We start from the raw sequence: 12,633 nt of genomic DNA, 5'->3' as shown, positions 1-12,633 counted from the left end.
GTGGGATGTCAGATCTTGGTGGTAGAGACAGTTGTGAGCTGCCATATGGGTGCTGGGAATTGGACCTGGGTTCTCTGGAAGAGCACTCAGCGCTCTGAGCCATGTCTCCATTCCCATTAAGATACATTTTCATATATCTTGCCAGGTGTGGTGACTCATGTTTTAATCTCCGCACTTGGGAGGCAGAGGCAGGCAGCTCTCCATCCGTGAGGGTAGGCTGGTCTACACAGTGAGTACCAGGACAGCCAGGCCAACATAGAGAGGCCCTGCGTGTGGGGGTAGGGGAACCTCTTAAAATTAGAGTGCTTACTTAGTATTAAATTAAGTGTTGGTTCTTTAATACCAAGGCGGTGTGGAGGGGATGATTCAGTGTGCTTATTTTCTACGTTGTTATATTAATGTTTTATCATTATATCATTTTCCCCCTTCACAGTGAGCATTGAACAGAAAATGCATTGTTCGAAGTTAGGAGATTATAAATAAGTCAGTAATTGAAGCAGTTTTCATAGATTGTTCATTGACTTTTCAGCCTAACAGCTTTTCTTTATGTACTTACAAAGTCCTTTAAAATGTTTTAGGTAGGTAGCCATCCAAGCTTTCTGAAGGAAGTTCGAGATCACATGCAGGATTCTTTCTTAATGCAGCCTGAGGTGAGCAGGAATGTTGGTGAGATTCAAGACCCATTAAAAAAAAATCTATATCTATAGCTATATATGTATATAAATATATGTAATATATATTATATATATGTATGTATATATATGTGTGTGTGTGCACATGCCTAGGTGGATATGTGAAGGTCAGAAAAATTGTGGGAATTAGTTACCTCCTTATATTCTATGTGGTGTCCAATGTATATGAAAAATCACATCTATTTTGAATAATTAAAATGTGTTTTTACTACACAGAAAAACCCTTGTCTCGATTAAAAAAATTATTTTTAGTAGTTATATAAGTATATTAAAATTTGTTTTCTTCTGAGTGTTTTTGTTATCTTTAATAATTTAATTTTTCAATTCCACTAAATTTTACTTGTCTTTTATTTCTCAGAAAGTAACTGTGTTCTCAGAAAATTCTTTTCAGATATAACTTTTTGACATTGTTTCCCCAGATGAATAGTGCCCTTTTAATACAACTGATATCCTGCTTTTATTGTTTCTTAGCCACTGAGGCTGTATATGTATTTTTTTCTTTTCCCCATGTTCCATTTTGGATTATTTTTTTTTAATTGTTGTTGCTGGTGTTTCTGCTGCTGCTGTATATTTTTGAGACAGGGTCATGTTATATAGCTGAGCCTCCTGCCTCAAGCTTCTCCATGTAGCACCACTGCCAGCTCCTTTTATGTCTGCTTCTCAAACTTGTTCATATTAATTCTCAACCGGAGACTTCATTTTACCTGTGGTCAGGTAGCCATAATTCTTTTTTGTGCATCTCCCTTTATTGTCTTTTTTTCCAAATTGTAGTTCTCCAGAACTTCATTTATTTTCTCAACTCAGCAAAACTTTTAGGCTCCAAAAACTACAAACCACCTCCAGGTGGTAAGAGTTAGTAGCCATAGAGCTTGCTTGGTTCTTATTTTACAGAAATGCAGTCTTGAGCCTAGTGCCAAAACCATTGTACACACACAAAAAAAAGGTACTAAGTTTTTTGTAGATTTTCACCTAGATTTTAGACAGAATTATACTTTTGAAGGTCAGATGGTGATAACTGGTTTATTAGCACTAATTTAGTTGGTGGCACAATTAGAGTGTAATACAATCACTTTGAATTGGTAGCAAATGCTCTGAGCTGTGTATGATGGCATGTGTCTGTAATCCCAGATCTGGTGGGGCTAAGGAAGGAAAGTAAGAAGTTTTGAGGCCAGCCTGAGCTCCATAGAGTGCTGCCCTTTGCTCTTCAAAAAATATTGTGAAATTAGTTCCAGTTGAATTGTGTGTGTGTTTTTAATTATCTTTTTATATTCAAATTTTAGAAATATGGAAAACTGACAACTTGTACTGGTTGCCGAACACAGTGCAGGTTTTTTGATATGACTCAGTGCATAGGTCCTAATGGATATATGGAGCCATACTGTTCCACTGCTTGCATGAACAGTCACAAGACAAAATATGCAAAATCACAGAGTAAGTTTCAAGACTCTAATGACATAATTGTTTATTTTTAAAGGTAACTCATATTTTTTATGGTTTGAACAGTGTTTGGTTTTCTCATTCCTAACTTTTTTAATATAAGCTTAAAATCATTTTGATGATTTCCATACTTTTTAATTTTTAAAAGTTAGGTATTCTCTGTATCTGAAATTCTTAGCTAAAACCCTTACTACATCCAAAACTATCTAAAACATATTTGTGCACTTGTGTACGTGCAGTGTTGACAGAGTTCGGAAGAAGATGAAGGATCATCTGGAACTGGAGTTACAGGTGGTTGTCAGCTGCCTTGTGGTTGCTGGAAGCTGAACTTGGGTCCTTTGCAAGAGCTCTTAATTGCTGAGCCATCTGTTATACCCCTGGCAATATTTTTTAAAGGTCTAAATAATCTCAAATAGCTAAAGGTACAAATAATATCGGAACAATTTATAGAGACCCATTTAACTATCAGTTAATAGTTTAAGCAAACCTTCTTTTACTTTATAAAGAAATCAGGTCTGTATCTTTTCTCTTATAGGTTTGGGAATTATTTGCCATTTTTGTAAGCGAAACTCTTTACCTCAATACCAAGCCACAATGCCTGATGGAAAACTATATAACTTTTGCAATTCCAGTTGTGTGGCTAAATTTCAGGTTTGTTATTTGTTTTTCCCCACCCCGTAATATGCACATAGGTAACAATCAGTGTAATATGCTTTATCTTTTTCGCTACCTTATACTTAATTTATTGAGGGCCTGATTGGAGGGTGGAGATTATAGCATGAATCACAGAAGGCCCGGCTGTCCTTTGTAAAGATTTGATTGCTTTTTAAACTATTACCCTGATACAGAGTTTGAAGGAAAAGGAATTTTAGTGTGGTTTAACTTAGTGCTTGATGTATATAGCGCTTTTCTTAGATAGTTTGAGTAGCTGTGTTTTAATGATAAATGAGTAAAAATATGTACCTTTGCCCTGAAAGTATTAAGCATACCTGCTTCTCAGATTAGAAATGAAACTTGGAAAGATAGGGTCACGCTTCTCTGGTGGACCTTAGCTTAGGATGGGATCCATTTCAGGGAGGTAGTTTTGATCTGGTAAATGTTATGAACTGTCTGACAGTTTTTCAAAGTTAGAGTAGATAATCTCAGAAGATAATGTTATAGGAAGTGTCGAGACTTAGTTTGGTTGTCCACTCTGAAGGAATAGTTTAGAGGGGACTCAAGCATTAGTTAGGTAGTACTAGTAGGTTTACCTATTGTGTGTGAAAATTTCAGGGTATTGCTCAAAGGTTCAAACCAGTGCATAAAGCCATGCTTCATGAGTTAACTCATCCAACAGTTCTGCTTTATCCCAGGTACTGTGCTCTATGTTAATTTATTTAAAATGAAACTAGTCTTTTAAATATGCTACAGTAGTTTACTACAACAGACACTACCATTTAAATTGAGGTTTTAAAATCAGTTAAATGAATAAATATAGTTTTCTTGAGTTATATTCTTGTTGAAGTTAGACAGTAAACTTGTTCAAGACTAAGCTTTTATAAATTGACATCATGGCCATTGATAAAGTTCTTACAGTAGTACATACTGTTTCTATGTTGTTGGTTTTTCTTAAACTAGAAATAGAGGAATAATTAATTTGAGAAGAGAATGATAGTGTTGATGGCCTCTTGCTTGTCAGATTTTAAAACCACCCTTATCCCTTTTAATGTTAGGTGTCCTTGACTGTTAAAAGATACTGTCTTAACTACTTACCTTCCTCCCTTGCTTTTGAAAGCTATAGCTTAGGCTGGCCTAGAACTGGAAGTGCATATTCCTGTCTCAAGCTTGTGAGTGCTGGGATTGCAGGCTTGAGCCACTATGACCAGCTTAACTACTTTTCTCATTTACTTCAAACTTCTTTTGGCTGTTGTTTGTTGAGACTGTATGTATGTTAAATATTTTTAAGAAACAACTTTGAGTAACATTCAGATGAGAGTATATATAAGTATATGCATATATATACACACACACATATATGTCCTTATGTAGTCTCTTTATATATGAATAAGACACAGTTGACAAATAGGCAATATTTTTTTATCTCTCAAGCAAGCTGGATAATTTAAATTTATATCTGTATTAGGTATTTTCCTTTTAAAATCAGGATAATAGGACTGGAGAAATCAGTGGCTAAGAGCACAGGATGCTTGTCTAGAATAACTGGTTTCAGTTCCCAGCACCTGTACAGCAGCTCCCAGCCATCTGTAACTCCAGTTCCAGGGGTTCTGGCACCATATACATGCAGGCAAAACACCAGTGTGTGCACATAAAAATAAATCTTAAAAAAAAGCAAGATATTCTTTGTCGTTTTAAACTATTATAACAAAATAGCTAATAAGCAGAAGTTGCTATTTCTCACAGTGTTAGAAGTTACAAAATTCAATATGGTTCTTGCAAGTGTGTGACTCAAAGGCCTTTTAGACTTGGCTAGATGAAGCCAGATGAGGTGGCCTGTAAGGCATGTAACATTTTATTCACCTGATAGTAAATGTCTTTTTTACTTTTTTTTTTTTTAAACAAACTAATTGTATTGTACCGTGTGGTATTTAAAAATGATTATTTTTTCCTCCACTGTTTACTTCATACATTACAAGTATACCGTGTGATTCATCGTATACTTTACAAGAATGATAAGTACCAGTTTATTCAGGTTAAGGACCAGAAAAAATTAGCTGGGCATGATGGTAGCTTACATCTTTATTCCCAGCACTCAGGAGGCAGAGGCATCTGATCTTTGAGTTTGAGGCCAGTCTGATCTAGAGAATAAGTTCCAGGACAGCCAGGGCTACATAGAAAAGAGAAAGAATTGGAGGGGGGGGGCATTCTTTTCTGGTGACATTTACCTTTAATCCTAGCATTTTGGAGCCTGGAGGATATTTGTTCTACATAGTAGTTCCAGGACAGCAGGGACTATATAGAGGCCTGTTGCAAACAAAGAATCAGAAAGTAAGACAAACAAAACTCATTTTAGGTCTGTGTATGCTTATATATCCTATCTTATTTTGTGAATTATTCCTGGTGTGAATACCAGCTTTTACTCTTTCTTCACCTAACTATGTAGAAGAATGGATTACCTTTTAAAAAAGTACTACATGCTGTTTTCCTTGATAAGGACTTTAGAGTGAGAATTATAGGATTGATGTAATGGGGTGAGTCATTTATAACTTAGTATTTGAGCCTTGGAGAGATCAGTATAGGTTTTTCTGTCTCCTTCCTGTTTTACACCTTCCTCCCTCTCTCCTTCCCTCTCTTCTCGTCCCATTTCCGTGCTTTCATTTGCGGTTCAGAACTTGTGCAACTAACCTTACAGCAATAATTTTCTTCAGCTGAAATTGAGTGGTAGATTTTCTTTAAATGTTTTATTTTAGATAATCCTTTAGTAAACATTTCAATTTGTAAAGTTAACAGTGTATTTTTTTTAATCTTTTGTTTGTTTCTTGTTTTTTTAAATACTGGGAATTGAAGCTAGGATCTTGTGCTTGCTAAGCAAGCATCCTATCACTGAACTACATTTCGGCCCTTTTCCATCGTCTATTTTAAAATCAAACTTGAGAAAAGTCATTTGCTGTACTAAAGAAATAATTAGCAAAGAAACTATTACTTTCTGCATATAGTAGACATTTGATAGTTCTTACAGGTAGAAGTTCTAAAATGCATGTCAGACTAAGTGTATTTTGTTCTTTATTTTAGGCTCTAAGCATGCAGTCATCTCCAAATGGCCAGTTTGTAGCACCCAGTGATATTCAGTTGAAATGCAACTACTGTAAAAATTCCTTTTGTTCAAAACCAGAAATCTTGGAATGGGAGGCAAGTCTTGTTTCCTTATATGTGTTATCTGATGCTGACAAGAACCTAACAAAGTAACTGGCATTTCTATTTGGAAGCCTTTGTTAGTGAGCTATAATTTCATGTTTTGTGTCATTGGTGTGTTTTCTCTGGAAATGAAATTGACAGGATAGATTTCAAGGTGAACCAATTTATTGACGTCACGTGCACAATAATATGTTTGTAACAGAATATTAAAAGTCACTTTATACACCCAGGGTATCTGTAGACTATTATACTATTTTCTTCTTGTCATTATTATTATCATCTCTGAACTATAAATACCTGACTGGCCATTATTTGTAGAATTAGAACTAAGTCAGATACTTTGCTGTTGTTTAACATCTTATAAGTGTATTTTAATAAGAGAGTAGAGGCCTGTAAATCTTGTTACTTTTTTCCCTTAGCATTCTTGACCTTTTTAACGTGTGTACTACTTTACTTTGTCATGTTCTTTCTTTTGCTGCTGCCACCTCTGAGCAGTGAGCTTGTTTCCATAAGAGGACAGTAATGAATAGATAGATCACCTAGGCTGCCCTTTGCTGTGTTGAACAGTGTTTACTTTTGGCCATCCTTTAAACTTTTTGGGGGTGGATTGAGTGGTCCAAGAGTAGAGCGTGGAGTGTATACCTAAAAAAGTTACATAAGATATGGAACTAAAACCAGAGTATTTTCTGATTGTTCACATATTAATTGAAATGTAATGCTCAGATGAAAAATGGTATCTAGAATTAGACTTCATGATTTCAAAAGTATTTAGAAATCTGAGAAAGTGTTTTTAGAGCCTATAAAGTTCTTTAGTTTTTTTCTTTTTTTTTGGTGCAATCTCCAGAGTAGTTAAACCAGTCATTCTTTTGATACTATTAATGGCATCCCATCATGAGTTTTAGACTAGTAACCACCTGTTAGCAGAAATTACATTGAATGCCTAACATGAGAACAAAGGAATGATCAGGGAGTGAGGAAGGAAATCCATAGGCAAGCATACAAAATAATACCATACAGGAAATGATTTTTATAATAAACTGAAATCTAATAAGTTTTAGGGTGAAAATGGGGATTTCTCCACTGTCATATTTTGTAGTGATGTGGTGTTGCCTTAGTGTTAGATGCCATTAAGAGATACTGTCCTATTGAATGAGCACCTCCCTCAGAAGACTGGGTTTAGGGCTCCGCGATTAGCAGTTAATGATATTTTTGTTTTCTTTTTCCCTCTTAATTTGTGCGTGTGTTCATGTGTGCATGCGTGTATGTGTGTGTGTTTGTGTGTTTATTGAACCCAGGACCTTGAGTTTGCAGCAAATACTTAACTACTGAGCTACCTCACCAGCCATCCTTTCTCCTCTTGAATTATGTATTCATAAGAGGGCAGTTTCCCACTGATGATCGCTTTAACTGCTTGAGCTGTTTCCTAGACAGTTTTATTTTTCTTTGTTTAGTTTTCAGATATCTTTATGTTGATGATTTAGACTTAATCTATATCTGCTATAATTTTGAGAGAAAAGTTGCTTTCCTTGGAGTTTTAGTTCTTAACTCCTGCCTCATTGTGTAAAAAGTAGGCCTGACAGTTTTGGCTTTGAAGCCAGGAGAAATAATAATTAACCAATTTTTATTTAAGGGAACTAACTCAGTCTCAAATTTTTGCATTAATGCTATATAATAGCATCAAATTGAAAACTTAAGACATAATAGATGTTTTTATTAAAGTGTGACAGGAATGTGTTTGAATCTACTTCTCTATTTTCAACAAAGACTATCTTGCCTTGACTAAAAATGTTGTATCTTCTATTTCTGTAGGTTACTCACAGTGTATTTTTTTTTCCTTTCTGTTTCTCCAGTTCAGTTAACATTTCCAGACTGATTCTTTATGGCAGTGATTGTTCACCTAGGCATTGAGTACCTTTGGGGTAGTTAATGATATTGAGCTTTGTTGAGCTATGTTAATAATTAGTAAGTTGGTTAAGTTAGGTATCTGTTCTGTAGGAAATGTATCTCTAAGGATCATAACATTAAATAGATAAATGAGTTAAGTTTCTGAATAAATGGCTTGTTTCTTTTTTAAACTTGGTCTTGAGATGGTTCTCATACTTACCAAGGTTCCCATTGTGCGTTTAGAACAAAGTGCACCAGTTCTGCAGCAAAACTTGCTCAGATGACTATAAGAAGCTGCATTGCATAGTTACATATTGCGAATACTGCCAGGAGGAGAAGACTCTGCATGAGACAGTCAACTTCTCTGGCGTTAAGAGACCTTTCTGTAGTGAAGGCAAGTGTGTGAAGCATTGTTCATAACTTTTATTATATATAATGTCTTGTTAAAATATTTAAAAATAGAGAATTACAGGTGTTCAGAATAGGTGCACAAATTTCTTAGTATGACTAAACAAAACCTAGTTAATTTCTACTCAGTTGTTTCTGTTGTTTTACATGTACTTAATAGACTTTTGATCCTCAAGGTTTCATCTGTAGAAATTTAGGGATAAAGTAAAAGAAAGCATTGTCATACCCATGTCACTGCTAAACTTATATCTTGTGTCCTAAAAGTTGATTTTCTAGAGTAAAGAGTTTTGCTCCATTTCCCCTACCAGCTTGCTGCCTAGCTACAATATTTTTTAGTGTACAGATTGTTCATCACTGATATCAAAATCTGAAATCCATGGTATTCCAGAAGTTTCAGGTTTTAGATTTTTGTGGGTTAAGGAAGCTTACTCAGTGAAGTCCATGCATCTGTTCAAAACAAATAAATACCCCACAAACAAACCCATATCTGGAATTCCTCTGACCTCAAGCCTTTTAGAGAAGGGTTATTGACAGAGGGGTGAGAGGAATTACACACAGTGACAACTGCAATAGATAGATACATCTGGGGTTTTGTGCTGTCTGGGCTACATTGAGTTCTATTATGATATGTTCACAAATGTCCTTTCTTCTCACTTAAACTTTCCCTGGTCTCATACCACAAGTCAGATTGTAGACATGAACTCTAGTTGTAAATTTACTTCTTTAGAGAAAGATTGGGTTTTAGTGCCTGTTATTACTAATATTCTAGCTGCCACTTTTTTTTCTCTCTAAAAGTTGGCTTTTACCTTCTGTTCTTTCTTTTGTTGGGGTCACTGACCTATCTTTTCCACCCCTATATAGTATATATATATATATATATATATATATATATACACATATTTCCTTTTTAAAAAATTTACTTATTTTTATTCTATGTGAATTGGTGTTATGCCTATATGTATGTCCATGAGAGAGTGTCTGATCCTTTGGAATTGGAGTTACAGACAGTTTTGAGCTGCCATGTGGGAATTGAACCCTGGTCCTTTGTAAGAATGGCCCATGCTTTTAACCATTGGATCATTCCTCTAGCTTCCCAACATAATATATTTATTATTTGGGAATTTTAGACAAGGTACCCTATCACCCTTCCTTACTAGTTCTCCAAGGTCCATGACCCCACCTTTGTGCCTTCCCCCCAAAAAGGAAGGAGAAAAGACCAAAACAAAAACAAAACCCCACAAATAAACAAAAAACATCAAGTCCAATTTGTGTTACTTATATACTTATTGGAGCATGGTTAAACTCCCAGTGGCTAGCCCCTTAAAGAAAACTTGAGTCCTTCCTCACCTCCGCTAGAAGCCATCAGCTGAAGAGCTATATTCCTGTCACTTTTGTTTGTTTGTTTTTTGAGACAGGATTTTTCTGTGTAGGCCTTACTGTATAGTCCAGTCTGGCCTCAAACTTAGAGATCCACCTGTCTCTGTCTCCCAAGTGCTGAGATTGAAGGTGTGTGCTACCATGGTCTGGCCCCCTATCAATTTTTTTTTTATTGCTATTATATTGAGACAGTCTTTTTAAAAGACTTATTTATTATGTATTACAGTGTTAGGTACTGTATGTATGCCTATAAAGCCAGAAGAGGGCACCAGATCTCATTATAGATGGTTGTGAGCCACCATTCATGGTGGGAATTGAACTCAGGACCTTTGGAAGAACAACCAGTGCTCTTAACTTCTGAGCCATCTTCTCCAGCCCTCTATCACAGTTTTTAAGGTCTCTTCAATGGCTTCCAGTCTAAACTGTTTCTGTTTGGGGATGCAGCTTTCAATGTCTTGTTCTCAACAGTGAGTCTGCAGTCACTATACCACTGCAAAAGAATTTTTTTGTCTTATTTTCACCTGCTACTTTTGAGGACTTGTCCCCTGCTTCTGCTTTTTCTGTGGATCCCTGTAGCAAATTTGGGGCAGAAGGGAAGTGGGGTAGTCCTACATGCCGATAGTCAATGGCAGAGAAATTTGATATGTTATTCAGCTGGTGTCTCCACCTACCTCTCACATAATACAGCATGTATATTAGAGGGTATTAATTAACAAAGCAAGGCAGCTCTCCTTAGTTGTAATTGGTACATCTCACCAAGAACCATGCTTTACTATTATTATCTAAGAGCAAAGTTACAGTAAAAATGACAATTTCTGAGATGTTAGAATGATTAATACTGAGTGGAAAAGTCTTATTCCTAAGTCTGAACATATTAATATTGATTTATTAATATATGTATCAGTGATCTTGTAGAAATTATATTTTTATAAATCTAAAATGGATTTTATTAAAATAATAGTGCATTAAATAGTTAATTGGTACTTAAAAGCATAATTTTGATAGGGAAAGACTTATGTTTAAAGTGGGTAATAATAAAGTGTTAAGGTATGATTTTTTTTTAAAGTTTTTACTACTAAATGAGTTTGTGCTACCATCAATCAAATCCAGTTAATTAAAAAAGGCCAGGTATGGTAACATATACCTTTAGTCCAGCACTCAGGAGGCAGAGGCAGAGGCAGAGGCAGGTGGATACCTGTGGGTTTCAGAACAGCTTGATCTACATAGTGGGCTCCATGACATCCAGCTCTACATAAATACTTCCTCAAAAAGAAAAACAACAAAAAAACCCTTCACCCAACAAAAAAAACATTTTAAAATATAGTTTAAGAGCTGGTGATGGCTCAGTGAACAAGGGTGACAAGCCTAGTGACATCAGTTTGATTCCCAGTGCTCCTATGATAGAAAGAATTGACTCTTTCAATTTGTCCCGACTGTTGTGTAAGCTATAGTATGAGACCACACAAACATATTTACACATATAAACAAATAAGTGAAATTTAAAAAATAAAATGTAGTTCACAGCAATAAATTATAGGATGGTATAGACAGTGGTTTGTGAATTTTTTTTCTGACTGGTGTGGTGGCAGTTACCTACAATCTCAGGAGTTTGAGGAAGGAGGATTGAAAGTTCAAAGCCACCCTGAGCTATACAGTAATGAGACCCAGCTTCCAAAAACAGAAGAGTCACAGATAGGTCAAAACATTTAATATATTCTTAAGGTTTTAGGTTGATAAGAACATTGTATATGGTAGAATTATAATTTGAGCTTTTTATTAAAGAATAGATTGGGTTTCCTAAATATTAGTAAAGTATTTTACTTAGAAGTATCATGAGTAAGAAAATAAAGGCTTATGTAACTTGAGGTAGTCTAGATGGTAAATTAGATACGTAAAAATATGTAACACTTTTATGCAGAAGATAAAGAGAGGAGTTAAAGGAGTGGATAGTGAAGTGTTTTCTTTAGGCAAGTCAGAGTTTTAATTTCCTTGAAGAATCCCTATATAAAAATAGGCTGATAGGAAGAATCTAGAATCTAGAAAACTTGAGTATAATGCCTTCTAAATAACACATACACACATATATGTATATATACATATATATATAACATATATATACATATATATGTTATTTACTCGGAATTTCTCTGCAGTCTGCATTTATTTTTCTAACACACTCACTTGCAGTATCCTTGTGATTTTATTTAAATAGAACACAAAAAATAGTTCTGAAGCATTATCAGAATTTAATGTGGTAAAAGTATTGTTTGAACCTATGTGATAGATGATATGTTTTCTAATGTAATAATCATATTCTGTTCTAATTTTTACAGGTTGGTGTTATCATAATAGAGTTAGTATTTCAGAGGGCCTGAAGGTTCAGTCAGTAAAGTGCTTGCTGTGCAAACATGATGTATGAATACCTCAGTTTGATTCCTATCACCCATGTAAAAGTCAGGCATGGCAGTCTGCAATCGTGGCACTGGGGAGGCAGAGACAGGAAGCTTTGGGGCCTTGCTAGCTAGCCAGGCTAGCTAAATTGGCAAGCTTTAGGTTCAGTGAGAAACTGTTTTGAAAAATGAGGAGAGCTATTGAGGAAGGAAAGCTTTGGCCTCCATGTGAGTATCTACGTAAAATATGGAGGTTTTCAGTCAGAAGGGAGAGAGGACTTTATATTTGAATATGTTGGTCATATTCTAAAACTGATAATTAGCTACTCTTAGAAGATCAGCCTCAGTTTAAAATTTGTCTTTTTATGTGTTTTTTTTTTTTTAAACTATAACATTTTTCAGGCTGCAAGCTATTATACAAACAAGATTTTGCAAGACGGTTAGGATTAAGATGTGTTACATGCAACTATTGTTCTCAGCTGTGTAAGAAGGGAGCCACTAAAGAACTTGATGGGGTTGTCAGAGACTTCTGCAGTGAAGACTGCTGTAAAAAATTCCAGGAGTGGTACTATAAGGCAAGTAACAACACATTT

At 35.3% G+C, this 12,633-nt stretch overlaps 1 protein-coding gene across 1 annotated transcript in view; it reads left to right on the top strand.

The window, feature by feature from the left end:
* Positions 1-12,633, top strand: part of Zmym2 (zinc finger MYM-type containing 2) — a 68,916-nt gene that overhangs the window by 34,149 nt on the left and 22,134 nt on the right. Inside the window, 6 exon segments of the mRNA XM_060391123.1 lie at positions 579-650; positions 1,973-2,123; positions 2,665-2,780; positions 5,859-5,975; positions 8,109-8,259; positions 12,443-12,615. Of these exon segments, the coding sequence (XP_060247106.1) occupies positions 579-650; positions 1,973-2,123; positions 2,665-2,780; positions 5,859-5,975; positions 8,109-8,259; positions 12,443-12,615 (780 nt within the window).

Source organism: Meriones unguiculatus, chromosome 9 (assembly GCF_030254825.1).
Source record: "Meriones unguiculatus strain TT.TT164.6M chromosome 9, Bangor_MerUng_6.1, whole genome shotgun sequence".
Taxonomy (NCBI): Eukaryota; Metazoa; Chordata; class Mammalia; order Rodentia; family Muridae; genus Meriones; species Meriones unguiculatus.
Note: the sequence above shows the minus strand (reverse complement) of the source record. Positions and strands in the feature narration are given on the sequence as shown.